This window comes from Coregonus clupeaformis, chromosome 40 (assembly GCF_020615455.1).
Source record: "Coregonus clupeaformis isolate EN_2021a chromosome 40, ASM2061545v1, whole genome shotgun sequence".
Lineage (NCBI taxonomy): Eukaryota > Metazoa > Chordata > Actinopteri > Salmoniformes > Salmonidae > Coregonus > Coregonus clupeaformis.
The window spans coordinates 17968842-17991564 of NC_059231.1; the positions used below are offsets into that span (position 1 = coordinate 17968842).

General features: G+C 45.0%; 1 protein-coding gene across 4 annotated transcripts in view; it reads right to left on the reverse strand.

The window, feature by feature from the left end:
* The window catches only part of LOC121555194 (semaphorin-5B), a 300942-nt gene that overhangs the window by 169377 nt on the left and 108842 nt on the right, over positions 1 to 22723 (reverse strand). For all 4 annotated transcript variants that reach the window (XM_041869034.2, XM_041869033.2, XM_041869032.2 and 1 more), the window contains exon 4: positions 7062 to 7161. In XM_041869034.2, coding sequence (XP_041724968.2) covers positions 7062 to 7161 — 100 coding nt within the window. The remainder of the gene's footprint in view (positions 1 to 7061; positions 7162 to 22723) is intronic.

Consider the following 22723-nt stretch of genomic DNA (forward strand, 5'->3'; position numbering starts at 1 on the left):
CTCTCTCTCCAGATAAAATCTTGCGACTTGTGACGGCCGGCCGCCCAACAACCTGCCCGCTTGACCCTATCCCCTCCTCTCTTCTCCAGACCTTCTCTGGTGACCTTCTCCCTTACCTTACCTCACCTCGCTGATCAACTCATCCTTGACCGCTGGCTATGTCCCTTCCGTCTTCAAGAGAGCAAGAGTTCACCCCTTCTCAAAAAACCAACACTCGATCCCTCTGATGTCAACAACTACAGACCAGTATCCCTTCTTTCTTTTCTCTCCAAAACTATTGAGCGTGCCGTCTTTAGCCAACTCTCTTGCTATCTCTCTCAGAATGACCTTCTTGATCCAAACCAGTCAGGTTTCAAGACTGGTCATTCAACTGAGACTGCTCTTCTCTGTGTCATGGAGGCTCTCTGCACTGCTAAAGCTAACTCTCTCTCCTCTGCTCTTGTCCTTCTAGACCTGTCTGCTGCCTTTGATACTGTGAACCATCAGATCCTCCTCTCCACCCTCTCTGAGCTGGGCATCTCCGGCGCGGCTCACTCTTGGATTGCGTCCTACCTGACCGGTCGCTTCCTACCAAGTGGCGTGGCGAGAAGCTGTCTCCGCACCACGTGCTCTCACCACTGGTGTCCCCCAGGGCTCAGTTCTAGGCCCTCTCCTATTCACGCTATACACCAAGACACTTGGCTCTGTCATATCCTCACATGGCCTCTCCTATCATTGCTACGCAGACGACACACAACTAATCTTCTCCGTTCCCCCTTCTGATAACCAGGTGGCGAATCGCATCTCTGCATGTCTGGCAGACATATCAGTATGGATGACGGATCACCACCTCAAGCTGAACCTTGGCAAGACGGAGCTGCTCTTCCTCCCGGGGAAGGACTGCCCGTTCCATGATCTCGCCATCACGGTTGACAACTCCGTTGTGTCCTCCTCCCAGAGTGCGAAGAGCCTTGGCGTGACCCTGGACAACACCCTGTCGTTCTCCGCTAACATCAAGGCGGTGACCCGATCCTGTAGGTTCATGCTCTACAACATTCGGAGAGTACGACACTGCCTTACACAGGAAGCGGCACAGGTCCTAATCCAGGCACTTGTCATCTCCCCGTCTGGATTACTGCAACTCGCTGTTGGCTGGGCTCCCTGCCTGTGCCATTAAACCCCTACAACTCATCCAGAATGCCGCAGCCCGTCTGGTGTTCAACCTTCCCAAGTTCTCTCACGTCACCCCGCTCCTCCGCACACTACACTGGCTTCCAGTTGAAGCTCGCATCTGCTACAAGACCATGGTGCTTGCCTACGGAGCTGTGAGGGGAACGGCACCTCCGTACCTTCAGGCTCTGATCAGTCCCTACACCCAAACGAGGGCATTGCGTTCATCCACCTCTGGCCTGCTGGCTCCCCTACCTCTGCTGAAGCACAGTTCCCGCTCAGCCCAGTCAAAACTGTTCGCTGCTCTGGCACCCCAATGGTGGAACAAGCTCCCTCACGACGCCAGGACAGCGGAGTCACTCACCACCTTCCGGAGATATTTGAAACCCCACCTCTTTAAGGAACACCTGGGATAGGATAAGTAATCCTTCTACCCCACCCCTTACCCCACCCCCCAAATAATTGTAAAGTGGTGAATGCACCAATTTGTAAGTCGCTCTGGATAAGAGCATCTGCTAAATGACGTAAATGTAATGTAAATGTCCCCGAGTGGTGTGGCGAAAAAAATACCTGGGCCCATAGTTTTTCCTGATCTGGTAACCTAACCAGGTAAAACTCTGGACCTTACACAATATGAAGTGATTCATCTGTTGTAAAAAGGTTTAATATTGGCCTGGCTGGCTCGAACTGCAATTTTCCATTTAATCTGATTGGTCAAGACACGCAAAGAGCCTGCAGCAGCACTCGGATGTGAAGGACAGAAAAATTGTGGTGAGTTGACAAATCATTAGGAAAATCGTTCTAAGAAAACAGCACTTTGCCCCTCTTTTTAACGCTTTGCATAAATATATTTTATTAAACTAAATAAAAAGAGCTATGACAAATGACCCCTCGCCACACGTTTTCTGGCAGCTGCAGCGAGTTCAGCTGAGGGAACTGATTATTTGCAGTCAGATAACAACTCTCTGGAGCTAGTCGTTGTTTCAAATAGTCCAGCTGCCAAATTCCAGACCAGTCCCTATCCAACAAACCTCAACAAACTACTTAAAGAGCAATAAACAACTTCTCTGGTAGAAAACGACCGTATGTGGCATCGATATTAGTCAGAAAAATGTATTCTAGTGTCAAAATTGACTACAAAGTGTAAATAGGATAATTTTGGTTATAAAGTCATTGTTATCCAAAACGGAGATTTGCGAGATAATAATAATAATAATAATAATAATAATAATAATAATAATAATAATAATAATAATAATAATAATAATAATAATAATAATATGCCATTTAGCAGCCGTTTTTATCCAAAGCGACTTACAGTCATGCGTGCATACATTTTTTTTTTTTGTGTATAAGTGGTATTTCACGGAATGAAGGGTACCATAACAGTTGGGTTGTGTTTATTTAAATCCTGCCCACAGCTGGCAGTACCCAAGTAATCATCCATTCAGAGCACAACTATGGAGTGAGATAGCTGCCAAAAGATTGAATGTATGTATAGTAAATTGTTAGGATTATAAAAAAAGCCATGCTTGAAATGTAAATGTTAAATTAGATCTGTAAACGTACAAACCCTATGTTACGACTATGAATGAACATTTACACGTTCAATTCTTACTTCACATCTCCCTTTTCTCGGTTACAGATCTTTTTTATGCATACAACCTTTTGTCAGTATTGTGGCATCTGCAAAGGACATGAACCGAACTTAGCTAGTCGAAGTTAGCTAGTCAATCAAGCAACTCTAGCCCAGACATTAGAGTTACTTTGCAGCTTCCGGTTTCATTTCCAAAATAAAAGTCTAGAGCTTGTTTTAGAACTGCATTCAATAACTCCGTTACACCAGTAGATGGCGTAGTATAGGCTTGGGCCTTCAGCAAATGACTTGTGTGAGAATGATAAAGATAGCCTTGTCTAGAATAACCGCCTGACCTGCAAAATCTAATGTAAATATGATTTAGGCTAGGCCTATTCCGCTATCTAAATATGCCATGCTATTGTGTGTTATTTAATGGCCTTATAATTGCATAATTTCTTTTTATAGCTGCGTGGGGCTACTGTGGTGATCATGTAACCTAATGAATCACACTTTTTCCAGTATTTGGGAGCATGGACTGTAGGCCTTATATTTGGCATTTTGACTGTTATATTAGTGAATTCCACTCGGTATGTAGGCTTGTTATAGCCATTTGCGTTGCACAACCCCATCACGCAGAGGCTATATCCATATCAATAAATGAGACAAAACTAAATATTGATTAAGTCTTGGCTATAACCTGTCCTGAGCGAAATAGCCAAGGGGTCCCAAATGGTCAAGACTATCTATAGCCTATTCTTATTGCCAGATCTGTTTTCCCTATCAGCCACTGCACGTGCTTCTTCAACTATTCTGTTTAACATTTATTTAGAGACTATATTTAAAGCTAGGGTATTTTTTTAAGGGAAGCTCTATAATACAAACAGTTATAAAACACAAATAGAGTAAAACAATTATTCCGCAAGATACCATTACCCAAAATGATAGGCTAAATTGCAATGCCTACAAGTTGAAGGCCTATTTTGTATTTGTATAGGCCTAAATTAAACATTGAAATTTAAAGTGATAGGCTAAAGATCTTTGGAGAATTTAGATAGTTTTGAATACACACATGTATTTCAATAAACCAATGGATAAGACTGTTCAATTCTCTTTGATTTAGTTCCTATTGCAACTCAGACAAATGACTGAATGGATGACAAACTGACTGACTGAACTGAATGAATGATGAATTCAATGTTCAAATATGTTGGAATGACGAGTTGCACGCATCATGCATGCTGTGCACTTCATTTGGGTAGTAGGCAAATAGGCCTACATTAGGGTATAATGACTCTATGACTGCATGCCTCCAGAAAGGCATCTTCTGAGGCTGAGGGGTGCTTTTACTAAGGCACATGGTGCTGTGGTGCTGCATTGAGATCACCAGCTCTACAACTGGGCAGCAGTGTCGCGCTAAAGGGAATAGCCTATACGGAGACTACCTAAGACCACTGCAACAGAGTTATTCTAAAGTGTGGGAATAAGCTTATACCAGACTTAGCCAACGTTTAACCTCTCCCGATTCATATAAATCATGTAAAATTATTTTAAATTCATATTAACCCCTAATACAGAATATGCTTTGGCAAGATTTTAAGCGATGAAATAAATATCAAAATATTCTATAAAAAAAATATTTTGAGTGGCAATGATTCACCAAACATCTATTATTATTCTATGTTTCATTATTCCTGGTAGATACTACTGGTTATGATTGCAGACAGAGCCCAGAGAATGGGATGGTGCAATATTGAATATGTCATATTTTGATAAGGTGCATGCATGGGGATTTCCACTTCACCCAGAGATATGCCCATGCTGTAGAGATATGCCCATGCTGTAGAGATATGCCCACGCTGTAGAGATATGCCCATGCTGTAGAGATATGCCCATGCTGTAGAGATATGCCCATGCTGTAGAGATATGCCCATGCTGTAGAGATATGCCCATGCTGTAGAGATATGCCCACGCTGTAGAGATATGCCCACGCTGTAGAGATATGCCCATGCTGTAGAGATATGCCCATGCTGTAGCGATATGCCCATGCTGTAGAGATATGCCCACGCTGTAGAGATATGCCCACGCTGTAGAGATATGCCCACGCTGTAGAGATATGCCCACGCTGTAGAGATATGCCCATGCTGTAGAGATATGCCCACGCTGTAGAGATATGCCCATGCTGTAGAGATATGCCCATGCTGTAGAGATATGCCCATGCTGTAGAGATATGCCCACGCTGTAGAGATATGCCCACGCTGTAGAGATATGCCCATGCTGTAGAGATATGCCCATGCTGTAGAGATATGCCCATGCTGTAGAGATATGCCCACGCTGTAGAGATATGCCCACGCTGTAGAGATATGCCCACGCTGTAGAGATATGCCCACGCTGTAGAGATATGCCCACGCTGTAGAGATATGCCCACGCTATAGAGATATGCCCACGCTGTAGAGATATGCCCACGCTGTAGAGATATGCCCATGCTGTAGAGATATGCCCATGCTGTAGAGATATGCCCATGCTGTAGAGATATGCCCATGCTGTAGAGATATGCCCATGCTGTAGAGATATGCCCATGCTGTAGAGATAGGCCCATGCTGTAGAGATATGCCCATGCTGTAGAGATATGCCCATGCTGTAGAGATATGCCCATGCTGTAGAGATATGCCCATGCTGTAGAGATATGCCCATGCTGTAGAGATATGCCCACGCTGTAGAGATATGCCCACGCTGTAGAGATATGCCCACGCTGTAGAGATATGCCCACGCTGTAGAGATATGCCCACGCTGTAGAGATATGCCCATGCTGTAGAGATATGCCCATGCTGTAGAGATATGCCCATGCTGTAGAGATATGCCCATGCTGTAGAGATATGCCCATGCTGTAGAGATACACCTAGCGGACTGAAACTTCACTGTTGTAGGCAAAATACAGCTAGTGCTCTCTAAACTTAAGCTGGCAAACAGATCCATTACATTAGCTACCCAAATGTGAAGTAAACTCAATTGAGGATTAATAGAGAATGGAGACTTTTAACTTGAAAACGTGCAGGATACCTCTTTCCGGTTTCCCTGACTTCCGTTTTTTTTATACTGTGTTATGCTTGTTCGCGTAGCACTTCTCACATGCAGTTTGGTGTACTTTTTTTGGTTGGTGAGATGAAACTGCTAAAACTCTGAAAGGTATTATTGTACGTCAGAACTGCAGCACAATATTTGTTCAAGCCTAAAATGTTAGTCTGTAATCATAACATGGTGTTTGTATGTTCACAGGTGAAATTTCACGTTTATGTTTCATGCTTCACGCATGGCTTTTCTTACGATCCTAACTATTTACGGATGGATTTTCTTACGATCCTAACGATACGTATGTTCAACCTTTTGGAAGCTATCTCGCTCCATACGCAGCTGCATGCCATTGTAATGCCCAGGGTCAATTTGGTTTGACATTTAATATCCCTATGGGGCAAGTTAGAGACCATCAGTAAATGACACAATGTACATGTGACAATAATTTAATAATAATAATATGCCACTTAGCAGACGCTTTTATCCAAAGCGACTTACAGTCATGCGTGCATACATTTTTGTGTATGGGTGGTCCCGGGGATCGAACCCACTACCCTGGCGTTACAAGCGCCGTGCTCTACCAGCTGAGCTACAGTGAACCATTTAAATGTCAATAGCTCTACATTTCAATGACACAAATCTCAAACCAACTTTAAATTGTAGAAATTCATATACAAATATTGAAAGCATTTAATGAGACAACTAAAAGATGTGCAACATTAAAATATGGTCCCATTTCCATTGTGTAATTTATTGACGGTCCTTAACTAGCCCCACAAATAGGCTATCAATAGTCAAACCAACTTGGCAACTGTCCCACACCAACCGGCTGAAGCTAATTGGAGAAAGGAAAGCTTGCTAGCTAGTCTAGGCTACTTCTAGACACAAGAACTGGTTAGACTGTTTCAAATTATCTAGAAGGGTGAGTGACTATAACTGTGTACTGTTTTGGCAGAGTGAAAGTACAAATGTTTCCCATGTTCGAACACACACGCAAGAGACACCCACATCAAAACACGCCTCCAAGACCCAAATCTGGTTGTGTTGCATTTCCTGATGAGGATAATTAAAACCAAGGTTAAATCAGGAAGTTCAGATCCCCTTTAAAACATGATTACCACTTTTGCATTTTTTATCTCCACATTGTCTATGATAGAAAGTGAGGAATTCTCAGCAGCAGCGAAGTGCAGCGCCAGGCAGAGTGTTTTGCTTAAGTGATAAATGAACAAATGGATAAGATATATATGAAGGAATCCATTCTTACCTTGCACCCACTATCAGCTCATTCCTGGTCAGGTCAAGGGTCAGTTGGGAGTAGTCTCTCACGCCCGGGTGGGAGAAAATAGAGACCCAAGGACTCAGGGCTGAAAAAGAGGAAGAAAGGAGACAGCAAGAGATGGAGAGAGAGAGAGTGAAAGAGAGAGACAGAGAAAGTAAAATAGATAGAGAGTGAAAGAGAGACAGAAAACAGAGAAAGCGAAAGATGGAGAGTTAAGTAAAGTTAAGGACTACAGAGAATGTTTCTCTACTATATTGTAACATGATGAATCTGTCAACTGTTGGGCTCCTGTTCAGTGGAGTTAAATTAAAGGTGACCGCAGCATGAGTAACGTCTGTGAAATAAAGCTAATAAAGAGATTCAGAACATGAACACTTCTAATTCACATTTACAATAGATGTCCTGACAACACTGGAAACACCCTGTGCTGTGCTCTGATATAGTTGTCATGATCTATTTTGTGTTGTTATACAGTGAGGGAAAAAAGTATTTGATCCCCTGCTGATTTTGTAAGTTTGCCCACTGACAAAGACATTATCAGTCTATAATTTTAATGGTAGGTTTATCTGAACAGTGAGAGACAGAACAACAACAAAAAAATCCAGAAAACGCATGTCAAAAATGTTATAAATTGATTTGCATTTTAATGAGGGAAATAAGTATTTGACCCCTCTGCAAAACATGACTTAGTAGTTGGTGATAAAACCCTTGTTGGCAATCACAGAGGTCAGACGTTTCTTGTAGTTGGCCACCAGATTTGCACACATCTCAGGAGGGATTTTGTCCCACTCCTCTTTGCAGATCTTCTCCAAGTCATTAAGGTTTCGAGGCTGACGTTTGGCAACTCGAACCTTCAGCTCCCTCCACAGATTTTCTATGGGATTAAGGTCTGGAGACTGGCTAGGCCACTCCAGGACCTTAATGTGCTTCTTCTTGAGCCACTCCTTTGTTGCCTTGGCTGTGTGTTTTGGGTCATTGTCATGCTGGAATACCCATCCACGACCCATTTTCAATGCCCTGGCTGAGGGAAGGAGGTTCTCACCCAAGATTTGACGGTACATGGCCCCGTCCATCGTCCCTTTGATGCGGTGAAGTTGTTCTGTCCCCTTAGCAGAAAAACACCCCCAAAGCATAATGTTTCCACCTCCATGTTTGACAGTGGGGATGGTGTTCTTGGGGTCATAGGCAGCATTCCTCCTCCTCCAAACACGCCGAGTTGAGTTGATGCCAAAGAGCTCGATTTTGGTCTCATCTGACCACAACACTTTCACCCAGTTCTCCTCTGAATCGTTCAGATGTTCATTGGCAAACTTCAGACGGGCATGTATATGGCTTTCTTGAGCAGGGGGACCTTGCGGGCGCTGCAGGATTTCAGTCCTTCACGGCGTAGTGTGTTACCAATTGTTTTCTTGGTGTCTATGGTCCCAGCTGCCTTGAGATCATTGACAAGATCCTCCCGTGTAGTTCTGGGCTGATTCCTCACCGTTCTCATGATCATTGCAACTCCACGAGGTGAGATCTTGCATGGAGCCCCAGGCCGAGGGAGATTGACAGTTCTTTGGTGTTTCTTCCATTTGCGAATAATCGCACCAACTGTTGTCACCTTCTCACCAAGCTGCTTGGCGATGGTCTTGTAGCCCATTCAAGCCTTGTGTAGGTCTACAGTCTTGTCCCTGACATCCTTGGAGAGCTTTTTGGTCTTGGCCATGGTGGAGAGTTTGGAATCTGATTGATGGATTGCTTCTGTGGACAGGTGTATTTTATACAGGTAACAAACTGAGATTAGGAGCACTCTTTAAGAGTTTGCTCCTAATCTCAGCTCGTTACCTGTATAAAAGACACCTGGGAGCCAGAAATCATTCTGATTGAGAGGGGGTCAAATATTTATTTCCCTCATTAAAATGCAAATCAATTTATAACATTTTTAACATGCATTTTTCTGGATTTTGTTGTTGTTATTCTGTCTCTCACTGTTCAAATAAACCTACCATTAAAATTATTGTCACACCCTGACTCTGGAGACTCGTATTTGTTGAGTCAGGGTGTGTATTTTCTGTGTGGTAGGTTCTATGTTGTATTTTCTAGGTTTAGATCTAGATCGTCTAGATCTATGTTGGCCGGTGTGGTTCCCAATCAGAGGCAGCTGTCGCTCGTTGTCTCTGATTGGGGACCACTGCTAAAGCAGCCTATTGGCACTAGTGGGTTGTGGGATCTTGTTCCGTGTTAGGTATGTTTGTTTTGTGTACCTTGGACTTCACGTTTCGTTTGTTGTTTCGTCATTGTGTTTATTCGGAAAAAATTAACATGTACGCATATCACACTGCGCCTTGGTCCGTCCCGTCTATAAACGAACGTGACAGAAGATCCCACCAAACGAGGACCAAGTAGCGTGTTCAGGAGCAAACGCCGGGAATTCAACAGGAGGTTACATTAGTTGATGTCCTCCTCGGTTGGGGGAGAATTACGGAGGAGGAGGCCGTCCGTTACCGGAAGGCGATGAAGGAGGATGCCCAGGTAGGAGAGGAGAAACGGCGCCAACAGTGCGACGACGGAGACCCGAGAGGCAACCCCAATAAAACATTTTTGGGGGGGCACACGGTGTGGACGACGAGGCAGCAGGAGGCCGTTAAAGGGCGGATCTGCAGGTTAGGAGAGGAGGCCACCATGTTACGGGGGCTATTGGTTCAGAGGGAGCAGGAGTTATTCGGTCAGAGGGAGGCGCTACAGGAGGCTATAAGGGAGAAGGAAAGTGTAGAGGCACAGCGAGAGGAGCTGGTTAGGCAGCAGAAGGAGCGGGGGTTAATAAAGGAACCCAGTCCCGCTCCTCGCACCAAGGAAGTGGTGCGTGTCGCCAGTCCGGTCCGGCCCGTTCCTGCTTTCCGCACCAAGCCAGTGGTGCGCGTCGCCAGCCCGGCCCGGCCTGTTCCTGCCCCTCGCACCAAGCCAGTGGTGCGCGTCGCCAGCCCGGCCCGGCCTGTTCCTGCCCCTCGCACCAAGCCAGTGGTGCGCGTCGCCAGCCCGGCCCGGCCTGTTCCTGCCCCTCGCACCAAGCCAGTGGTGCACGTCGCCAGCCCGGCCCAGCCTGTTCCTGCCCCTCGCACCAAGCCAGTGGTGCGTGTGTCCAGTCCGGCACGGCCCGTGCCTGTTCCACCGGTGCCTGGTCCGGCACCGGTCAGCGGCTCCACTCCGGAGCCAGAGCAGTCCGCTCCACCGGTGCCTGATCCAGCTCCGATCAGCTGCTCCACTCCGGAGCCAGAGCAGTGCGCTCCACCGGGGTCCAGTCCAGATCCGGTCAGCGGCTCCACTCCGGAGCCAGAGCAGTCCGCTCCACCGGTGCCCAGTCCAGCTCCGGTCAGCGGCTCCAGTCCAGACCCATTTCTTTGTTAGTGGGCAAAGGTACGAAATCAGCAGGGGATCAAATACTTTTTTTCCCTCACTGTAGGTCCAACAAAACATAATGTATCTATCTTTATATTGTCATAGAAAATTGCCCATTATCACCGATTTCACCTTTGCATATGGTTTCAGTTGGCCAATAATGTGAACCTATGAAGTAGCTTCACTTGACATCTTAGCGGTGCAAACATGTCTATCAGTGAGTAACTACCTATGCTTTGTGGCTTGCAGCAGCAGTGAAGGAGTGAGTGGGTAGATTATGATGGTGTCCAGCTAGTGGTAAACCCCCTCTGCCCTTAGCCCTGAAACCCCAGTAAGATGCAGCAGAGAGGGACAATGTTGTCTGAGACCACATCAAGCCTACTGATCCTAATGCAACAAGACAACCAGTCAAAAAGAGCCCTTCCAGGAAACACACCACACTCCACAGCGCCCGCTGCTTCAGACATTTGACACTCGCTTTCACAAATTAAAAACTATTTCCCCCGGCAGTCACAGGAAGTCACACAAGGCGCCTGGTAGAGTGGCGGGTCCAGAAAGTGCTCAGCTGATCTCCATATGATCTGAGCGTGGGTTTACTAAATGGATTTCACCACATGGGAGATTGCAAGGCAAATGAGATTTGTTATTTTTAGATGTAGAACACAATATCGCAGCGGTCAGTTGCTTGGATTCAGCGTTGCAGTTGAAGTGTAGTTTGTTTAGTAGCATATAACATGACAGAAAACCTTTTAAGACATAAGAAACGTGTTATTCCCAAAGTAATTGTGTTTATTTTGGCCCCCTGTTATGGGTTTAAAGAACGAAGACACCTGTGTGCCATGTCAGATATAGGGTTAAAATGTATTATTGTATTATTTTGAGTTTGCGTCCCAATATTACACTTTATATACATCACAGAAGACTAAAATATAACAAAACCGTTTGAAATAGAAACACCGGATTTTCTGCACACAAAAAAAAACATGTTTATTAATTATGAAATCATGAAAGATTCCACCTATGAGGTCAATAGAGGGCGATTTGGTCATTTGACTGCAGGAAAGGGCTACACCAAATATGACAAACTCACTGTCTGCTACAGAGATGAAGAACTTACACTGAACTGAAGTCTTGGGAAAGATCTTGGGAAAACCACAAAAGATCCATAGATTTCCACCACACTACAGCATTAAACCAAAGCAGTGAATGGACAGACTACAGTAGGATTGATTGCAACCATATGGCCGCATTATACTGAGTATCCTTTATTAAGATATAATGATGCAATAGCAGACTAATCATAGGGATGGATTATTAAAACGTAACGAGATGAGAGCAGAGTAAACAGGAATGTATTATTGAAACGTAATGAGACGATAGCAGCGTAAACATAGGGATGGATTATTAAGACATAATTAGACGATAGCAGAGTAATCAAAGGGATGGATTATTAAGACGTAATTAGACGATAGCAGAGTAATCATAGGGATGGATTATTAAGACATAATGAGACGATAGCAGAGTAAACATAGGGATGGATTATTAAGACATAATGAGACGATAGCAGAGTAAACATAGGTTTGGATTATTAAGACATACTGAGACGATGGCAGAGTAATCATAGTGTAGGATGGAGCTGCCTGGTGGTTTTCCTCATCCTCCATCCAGTACCAAGCAGATAACTCTGAGTGCTAGGAGACACACTCTAACACACATCCACACGATCTAACACACATATACACACACTAACACACATACAGTATAAACACACTAACACACATTCACACACTCTAACACACATATACACACACACTCTAACACACATATAAACACAATCAAATACTGCTTTCACATAGGATTTACTGTATTTTGGGCAATGTTTACATGACCTCCTTACAAACAGGCCTATTTTTACCACATTCTTGCCTGCTTACACCTTTTATCCCTCCCGTGCTGGAGAGGAGTGGTAGTAGTGGTGTGCAGATGTGGGCAGGCTTCTATTTTAATAGAATCCATTGAGAATATACACCTTAAAAAATAAGTCCATTATTAATTCCTGTTAGGGCCTAAGAAACATAAGAATAGAATAGCATATTTTGAGTTTAATTAGGCCTATGTTACTGTGCAGCCAATGCTGCGCCATCCAAATGAAATCAATAGCTCGTTATTTTATTCATTAAACAGAAAAGACACACCTACCCGATCAATATAATGGAATATAACAGAATAAAATGCAACAAATATTTTCCCCACACAACTTGTGTCACAGGAACGTGTAGAACCGCTGTTATATAAAAAATATATATTTTGAAACAGAGCCCAAGCCCATGCTTTTTTGATCCACGTTTCATCTCTTTCCTACCCTCACTCCACTTTGTTAGGGAGCAGGTGAAGGGTCTTACCTTCATCATGATACCAATACAAAATAATAACAATCCTATTTTCAAAAGCATGCGAGTCTCGAATATTTCACAACCTCCGCTGGTTTTTGGAGTTCCCTATGTGTGATTGAACTAAATAATAGCCCTACACTTGATTTCGGCTACATTATTGCATGCTAAATGTTTCTGATCAGTGATAGATGAGAAAACGAATAGATGAGCTATACCCCCTCTACTTATTTGCCCAGCCAGAAACCAATTAACTAAATAGCCTATACAGACAGAGATTCAGTTAAACAAAATCACATTGATTGATTATCAGACAAGTCAGTGAAGTCACAGGCTTTTGGTCATGAGTAGGCCTAGGCTGCTAAGCGACTGCCAGTGAAGAGCAAAATAATCCACTTGTTAAACTCCATAACATGGCAAAATGTTCTAATAAATGAGCCAACTAGACAAGATGATCATGGGCAGCACTCAACTTAGTTAACATTTCCCCAGCCTAATTGTAGCCTAACCAATATCCAAACAGAGATTCAGGGAAAATAAAAATCTGACATTTATTGATTTATCAAGATGAGTACCCATGCTTGTCTTTAAGCAGCGCGATGGCGCTGTCCCAATCAAAACAGTGCTGAAATTATATAGTTGACCACACGCGGGTAGGCTATTGCTTCAAATGTATTACAAGGACAATAGGAGTTTCAGTAAGCAACAATTTGATACATGCCTTCAGTTGCATTATCCTACTTTATTCCAATATTTTAATCATTCAGTAATTTTTTCCTCACAGTAATTCTTTATGGATCCATCTAGTTGTGGTTAAGAAAACAGTGCATGCTTAGTGGTGGGCTATGTGAAGAGATTGGGAAAGTGACATGCCTCGCAAAGTTTACAACTGGCAGCAGGATAGTTAACGGGTGCTGCCTAGCAACCATCAAGAGTTTAAGAGCATAGTACATTTCATACTAAGCTGTTGGCAGAACTTTACCGAAATTATTACTAGGTTGTTTGGCGGAAATACAAGTTTTGGCTTTGATACCAGCAATACCTTTCGTCTTAGTATGAAAAGGATATAATACGTATCACACTCTAACTAACATCAGTCCTGCTCAGGTTGAACATTATGCGGTTTAATGATTCATACTGGGATGTGCTCATCTAGAAAACACACACGAACAGAACATGCACACACACACACACACACACACACACACAAACTGAACAAGCAGAAACATCTGCATGTCAAACTGTGTGATTAATGGATGTGTATGAAGCCTGGAGCTAGGGGGAGTGAGCAGGAGGGGGAGAAGAGGGGACATTTTTCTCACATGCTTATCCAAACACCTCCTAAACTGTTTTAAGGATGAAACATGGTTATAGGGGTAGGGGTGGACTGTGCCGAGAGCAACAGAGAGTTTGTACTGTACAGTATATCTTCTTATAGTCAGAACAGATCAGAGCAGAGCTTAAGGTCTTGCATCTTGCCTCTTGGCTATTTAAAGAGCTACTGCCTTTAAAAAGCAACAAATCCCTTTGTGGCATCTAGTCAGAAACAGTTATTCTAGTGTCACAATTAACTACAAAGTGTAAATAGGCAAATTCTAGTCATGAAGTCAGTCTCATCTGAAACGGAGTTTGGAACATCCTTGCGTCACAACGGTAAATTAAGGATGGGTTTTGATTTGAAGATGTCCATTTGCCCACTAACATGGGGTGAACAGCTGCGGTGATTGCTCTCTATCCAATAGCATAAACAGTGAGACAGACCTGCCCATAAGCTCCGACTTTGTTTACATAAGACAACGTGTCCTGCAATTTTTAGCATAAATACTGCACCAAACACCTTAGATGTAAAATTGGCAACTAAAATATCCTTGGCAAAAACATCAACATTAATTACACATTTCTTGAGTTATCATCGATTCATCATGAGGATTTTGAGGAAGTGAAATAGGCTTCCACATCTACAGTGTCTCATCGGGGACAAACATCATTAACCAAATCGGTCAGGAAACACACCTCCAAGACTGAAATCTTGTTTTTCAAATGAGCAATAGAAAAACACACATGCCATTCGGGGTGTTCAGTGACTCTTTAACAACCTCCACACACCACATTTCCTAAATACTGTCAAAACAGTCACACATTGCTACAGCCATATCAGAGTGTGGTTAATTGAAGTGGTTCTCCAGGGGCCTCTAACTAACTAGCACTTGTTACCCAGCATGCTTCTCTCTGTCTGGGGGAGTATGGTGTGCTATGCTGAACATGTGAGGAGAGTCAGGGGGAGTGGGAGTGTAGTATATCTGTGTGCGTGTATGTACGTGCAGGCGTGCCAGGAGAGACAGTGTGAGTAGTGTTGAGAGCAGTTTGGGCTCTATACGTGTAGGAGGGTGTTGATAACTCCTGGGTCATCTGAATGGGGGGTATGTTATACACAAAGACACACAGACACGGGAGGGGGGAGCTAAATATGAAATCCCTCCTCCCAGGTGATATCTGGATCTGCAGTTGATGGCCGAATATTGCATTTGTTCACTGATCTGCTGAGTGACAGATGAATGCATTAGCCAACAGAGCTGGCGGGAGAGGACAGTGCCTTAGACACTTGAGGGGACATGAATCATAACCTTTATATCCTCGTCTTGACAGAATTAAAAAAGACTCACAGAGAGAGCCTCTATTAAAAAATAAGTAGTGTCTCTGTCTCGCCGCAAGTACACTAGCTATACACAGGAGGACTTGGCAGCTTGGTAATGCTGATTTTACACAGCCAAAGCCCACCAAATGTGTCCTCAGTAGTTGCAGAATTAGAAGACAGACCGTTGAGGGAAAGGAAACACAAAACTCACAGACACCAAATCTGTAATACAGATCTGATCATCTCATGCTATCTGATGGAATGCCTTTAGTTGGTACACTAAAACAACATGAACAGGACAGCCTGATAAAGACAGACACCATCGTTCTGCCACCACAATCTCCCTTTACCTAAGTGTTTAGGGTAGCTTGTCGATTTACTGGGCATCAGGGCTCTGATGGAAACACAGTTTAAGAGTCATGCAATTTGTTGATCCTGATGACTAGTCCTATCTAGTGAAGGGGATCTACTCTGTGATGACTGTTGTGTTAGTGTGACCACAGATATCATTCAGAAAGACAGGACCTGGTAGGGCCCTGTAGCAGAACAGAGTGCAAAGCTTTTGAATGAATATATAATAGGAGATTATAGACAAGGATTCAAATCAAATCACCACAGTTTAATTAGAATGAGAGAGAGATGAGGTTGTTTTCTCTCAGTTCTGCCAGGCCTCGTCAATTAGTTAATGCCTTTTATTGATGTTTAAATCCCTAAATGCACAACAAACCATAACAAACCACAAGCATTGGGGTCGGTCCGATAACCTTGGAAACCAAACTATTTATTTAACTTTTGGAGTCTTATGTTATAGTTTAGGGGCAGCAGACAGCCTAGCATTTAAGAGCGTTAGACCAGTAAGAGAAAGGTCACTGGTTCGAATCCCCGGGCCACTACGTGAAAAATCTGTCTGTGCCCTTGAGCAAGGCACTTTACTCTAATTGCTCCTGTAAGTCGCTCTGTATAAGAGCATCTCCTAAATGACTAAAATGTAAATAGTTTGGCTTCTGGGGATAGAACTGTTTACTTAATTACAGTACATTCCTGTCGGAAACAGAAAACAAATATCAACAATGCTTTTTCTCATTAGTATTTTAATTGAGCATGGTGTTGATTGCTCCCCTCAGGGGCTAACTAGCAAATGAGTTATGAGTGACACATATTGTGTTGAAGGCACCTGTCTGTCATCACAGACTCAAAAGTGTGAAATAGCTACCCTGCAGACAATATAAGGGTTAGATGGCAGGGCCTTGTTAATGCAAATTCTACTGTATTTCACCGATTATGTATATCTGATTGAGTGAATGGAAATTTTATCCACATACTAAGTACTACTATCATGGCTACTAACATGGTAGGACTGAGAAAGCATCCCTTTGGACAGATTCAATGAACAGTGGTGTATCAGGACAACCGCAGCATCTGTTGCATGAAATAACAATGATCCAAATGTCCCAGACAAAGTTTCAGGCTGAAGGATTTATCAGATGCTTCCTGGTCTACCAGATGATCTTCCATTCTCATTCTCCTCTCCAACTCAGGGTCTCTCTCTCTCTATCTGTCTGTCTCTGTCTCTGTCTCTGTCTCTGTCTCTGTCTCTGTCTCTCTCTCTCTCTCTCTCTCTCTCTCTCTCTCTCTCTCTCTCTCTCTCTCTCTCTCTCTCTCTCTCTCTCTCTCTCTCTCTCTCTCTCTCTCTCTCTCTCTCTCTCTCTCTCTCTCTCTCTGTCTCTCTGTCTCGCTCTCTCTCTCCTTCTCTCTTTCCCTCTCTCTATCTTTATCTCCCTTTCCCATTCTCTCTTATTCTTATTCTTATTCTCTCCCTCCCTCCTTCCCTCCCTCCCTCCCTCCCTCCGGAGCCTCCAGGATCTTATCAGACACGGCAGATTGCTGCAGCTTATCCAAAATTCCACAAAGAAAATGTTATTTTGTTTTGTCTCCCCGCTCTTCTCCTCTCTTCCTCTGGCTTGGTGGATTTCCCTTGGATTTTCATGTGGTTTGTGTTGTAGTGTGTGTGTGTTGTCAGGGGGGGCCTAGGACTGCCTGCTACCTGATCCACAGCTGGAGAATAGAGGGCTGCTATGCCTCAGTGAAGCACATCCCTCCTCCAGAATGAGCAGGGATAATGGAGACCAGGGACACGGTGTCTGTCGGCTGAGGAAGGGCCACTGCAGAGAGGGGAGAGAGAGGGCTGGGCTGGCAACACACACACACACACACACACAGGTCTGGGAGGACACACTCAGGACCAGGGGTGTAATTGGGGAGGGTGTAGAGAGAAAGAGAGAGATGCGAGAGAGAGAGAGAGAGAGAGAGGGGGTAGCTCCCGCTACTTTCCCCTCCATACATTAATTTCCTCCTGCCCCAGGCTCTGAGTGTGATAGCCCATCAGTGGATCAGAGACCATGCAGGCCCAGCAGCATCCCCATTAGCAGCCTGTTAACGACAGCAGCATCCCCACTAGCAGCCCGTTAACGACAGCAGCATCCCCACTAGCAGCCTGTTAATCGATAGTCTGAGGAGAACTGGAGAGATGAAGGACCATTCAACACAGTCACTGATGGATCCATCCACCGCCAACCTCTGATATCACAGGACAATCAGGACCAGTCAAATCACACACTGGGGGCGCAAACTTTCACGCCTCCCTGTTCTCTCAGTTATCATCGGCTTGGAGAACAGAGAACACCTCTCTCTCTCAAGAGGCCCTTTGGGCGGCGACACGGCTTAAATGACAGTGTCATTATCCGGACGAGAGCAGATAGCGAGATAATCCTGCTGGAGCAGACTATACAATCCACTGTCCACTACAGCAGCTTTGGGTTGAGAGGAGAGGAGACGAGAGGAGACGAGACGAGAGGAGAGGAGAAGACAGGAGAGGTGGGTAGGGAGGTGGAGAGAAGAAGACAAGAGAGGAGAGGTGGGTAGGGAGGTGGAGAGAAGAGGAGAGAGGGAGGGAGGGAGAGAGAGGTGGGTAGGGAGGTAAAGAAGAGGGAGAGAGGGAGAGGAGAGGTGGGTAGGGAGGTGGAGAGGAGAAGACAGGAGAGGGGTGGGTAGGGGGTGGAGGAGGAGGGAGGGAGGGAGGGAGGGAGGGAGGGAGGGAGAGGTGGGTAGGGAGGTGGAGAGAAGAGGAGAGAGGGAGGGAGGGAGGAGGGAGGGAGGGAGGGAGGGAGGGAGGGAGGGAGGGAGGGAGGGAGGGAGGGAGGGAGGGGAGAGGTCGGTAGGGAGGTGGAGAGAAGAGGAGAGGGAAGAAGGCTATACAACTTGGTTCACTGAGATTACGAAGCAGGTGACTTGGCTTTATTAAGAGTGCAGATTCCTCTGAGAGGAAATGGACCCATAGCAGTAGAATGCAGCTTGTTGCCTGCCATTACCATGGTAACCAACTTGTAATAGGTGCTATTTTCTCTGCGGGTGGTGATGTGGTCAGAATGGATAACAGGGTCATGTTGCACAGTGGGCTGAATCAATCCTGAGTCTGACCATGGTGTAGTGCGTGTTCTGACAAACTAGGTCTTACGCTGTGTCTGAAATGGCACCCTATTCCCTATGCAGTGCCCAATTGTTGACCAGACACTAGGGAGTAGGGTGCCATTTCGGACACAGCGTAAGGATGGTCAGGTCCTCAACGGGATAGTCTGGTCCCAGATCGGTTTGTGCTGTATAGCCAACTCCTATGACCGTGGCAAGACAATGGCCATAGGAGCTGGCAAGGCATCACAAGCTGATCTGGGCCCAGGCTAGTCTATCAGCAGGAGGCTCAGAGGAGAGATTAGCCCACATGGATGGAGGAATAGAGGTTGCGTGCCTCTGAAGGCGATATTTCTCCTCTGATCTCTGGAAGGGATGTGAGAGGAGGTGATTCTGGGCTGATACTCTGGCCCTCCTCTACTAGGCTAGACTCTCCCTCCTCCAGGCATGGTCTGATGGATAGATTAGGATAGGAGATGTGATACTGGGACTGGGACAGAGGTGATAGAGGATGACAATGAGCCAGTCACAGAGCCTTCTCCAGTTTCTCTCTCCCACACCTTGACTGTGATAATGATCACCATCACTTTGATCAACAACAACTCAGTGACGTGTCCAGTCCTCCAACAGCATATTACTACTGCACATTGACTGCTACCTTTCCTCTCTACAGTCAGCCCGCTGGGCAAAAACTGGTTGCATCAACCTTGTTTACACGTCATTTTAAAAACAGTCTGATGATGTTGAAACAACATGGAAAACTGGTTGGATTTAGTCTTTTTTTCCACCCAACCTTTAACCTAAATCCAATAAAATGGTGGTATTTTTTGTTGATTTCACATTGAATTCACATTAGTTGACATCTCAACCAAATGTAACTCAAAAATAGACGTGGAAATGGCGTCTGTGCCCAGTGGAGGGGCCTCACTGCCACAAGGTCTGTTTTAGCCTTTTCAAAGCAGAGGAGCCTCCTATCAAGGTATAGCGGTGATCCCACCACCACCTCCACCGGAACATCTTAAGACCCGGAGGGAGGATGGGGATAGGGTCCCTAAATGGGGATAGGGCCCCTAAATGCTCCAGTGAAGTGCGCCAGCTTCAGAGGCTAGAGAGGCCAGGAAGGAGCCCCCTGATCCTGATCTCTTCTCCCTGCTCACACACACACACACCACTAATCCTAACACCCCCCTCCACACACACACACACACGCACACCACCCCAGTCAGATTAAAAGGGCCCCGCCCCTCCACCAGGTGACTGGGCTCAGTGACCGCTCCACCACTCTACGATAAAACGCTCATCAATCACTGGGACTAATCTCAGGTTCAGGCTGACACCTTCATCGTTCCGGGGTTTCTATAGCTGCTGCCTCCACATAAAGTGTTATACTGCCAGCTATACTAAGCAAATAGGCCGTCCGCTCTCCATAGAGCCATTCTAAAGTGGGTATTGTATCCCTTTGATGTGCAGTAGGCAGCACTGACAGCAGTCAAAGGATTATCTGGTACTGTAGCTGTAAGCACAGTGTGAAGGTACACTACATTACTAAAAGTATGTGGACACCTGCTCGTCAAACATCTCATTCCAAAATCATGGGCATTAATATGGAGTTGGTCCCCCCTTTTCTGCTATAACAGCCTTCACTCTTCTGGGAAGGCTTTCCACTAGATGTTGGAACATTGCTGCGGGGACTTGCTTCCATTCAGACACAAGAGCATTAGTGAGGTCGGGCACTGATGTTGGGTAATTAGGCCTGGCTTGCAGTCGGCATTCCAATTAATCCCAAAGGTGAGGTCAGGGGTTGAGGTCAGGGCTCTGTGCAGGCTAGTCAAGTTCTTCCACACCTATCTCGACAAACCATTTCTGTATGGACCTCGCTTTGTGCACAGGGACATTGTCATGCTGAAACAGAAAAGGGCCTTCCCCAAACTGTTGCCACAAAGTTGGAAGCACAGAAAAATCTAGAATGTCATTGTATGCTGTTGCATTAAGATTTCCCTTCACTGGATCTAATGGGCCTAGCCCGAACCATGAAAAACAGCCCCAGACCATTATTTCTCCTCCACCAAACTTTACAGTTGTCACTATGCATTAGGGAAGGTAGCGTTCTCCTGGCATCCGCTAAACCCAGATTCGTCTGTCGGACTGCCAGATGGTGAAGTGTGATTCATCACTCCAGAGAACGCGTTTCCACTGCTCCAGAGTCCAATGGCGGCGAGCTTTACACCACTCCAGCCGACGCTTGGCATTGCGCATGGGGATCTTAGGCTTGTGTGCAGCTGCTCGGCCATGGAAACCCATTTCATGAAGCTCCCGACTAACAGTTATTGTGATGATGTTGCTTCCAGAGGCAGTTTGGAACTCAGTAGTGAGTGTTGCAACTGAGGGCAGACGATTTTTACGCGTTACGCGCTTCAGCACTCGGCAGTCCCATTCTGTGAGCTTGTGTGGCCTACCACTTTGCAGCTGAGCCGTTGTTGCTCCTAGACATTTCCACTTCACAATAACAGCACTTACAGTTGACCGGGGCAGCTCTAGCAGGGCAGAAATTTGATGAACTGACTTGTTGGAAAGTTGGCATCCTATGACAATGCCACATTGAAAGTCACTGAGCTCTTCAGTAAGGCCATTCTACGGCCAAGGTTTGTCTATGGAGATTGCATGGCTGTGTGCTCAATTTTATACACCTGTCAGCAACGGTTGTGGCTGAAATAGCTGAATCCACTAATTTGAAGGGGTGTCCACATACTTTTGTATGTATAGTGTAGGTAGGTATGAATGGTGCTGAGTGAAAGGAAGGAAGGACAGATCTTTTTGATCCAGGCAACTTCCCACTGGGCACAGACGTCAGTTCAACGTCTATTTTTTACAATTGGTTGAGTTGTCAACTAACGTGAATTCAACATGAAATCAACAAAACATTTCACCATGACATTGGATTTAGGTCAAATGTGCGTGAAAAAAGTATAAATTCCCTTACGTTGATGACTACAAATCCAATCCGTTTTTTCACGTTGATTCAACGTCATCACATAAATTATTTAAAATGTTTAATTATGTGGAAACAACATTGATTCAACCAGTTTTTGCCCAGTGGGGATAACATTACTGTCACGCCCTGACTCTGGGGACTCGTATTTGTTGAGTCAGGGTGTGTATTTTCTGTGTGGTAGGTTCTATGTTGCATTTTCTATGTTTAGATCTAGTAAGTCTAGATCTATGTTGGCCGGTGTGGTTCCCAATCAGAGGCAGCTGTCGCTCGTTGTCTCTGATTGGGGACCATACTTAGGCAGCCTATTGGCACTAGTGGGTTGTGGGATCTTGTTCCGTGTTAAGGTGTGGTGTGGTGTGGTGTGGTGTGGTGTGGTGTGGTGTGGTGTGGTGTGGTGTGGTGTGGTGTGGTGTGGTGTGGTGTGGTGTGGTGTGGTGTGGTGTGGTGTGGTGTGGTGTGGTGTGGTGTGGTGTGGTGTGGTGTGGTGCGGTGCCTTGGACTTCACGGTTCGTTTCATTTGTTATTTTGTCGTTGTGTTTGATATTTAATAAATATGTACGCATATCACGCTGCGCCTTGGTCCGTCCCGTCTGTAAACGAACGTGACAATTACAGATATTGAGAAAGTCTTGAGTATGGCCTTGTGCTGAAATGTTGACATTAAATAGTCTCAACTATATCCCCTTCTACTTTTCAAATCTGATGAAAAGTAAATGGAAAATTGAATCATTTGAAATCATAGTGTCAATCGTATATTTTGTTTGTTTTGTGAAGCAAAAAAGCGTCC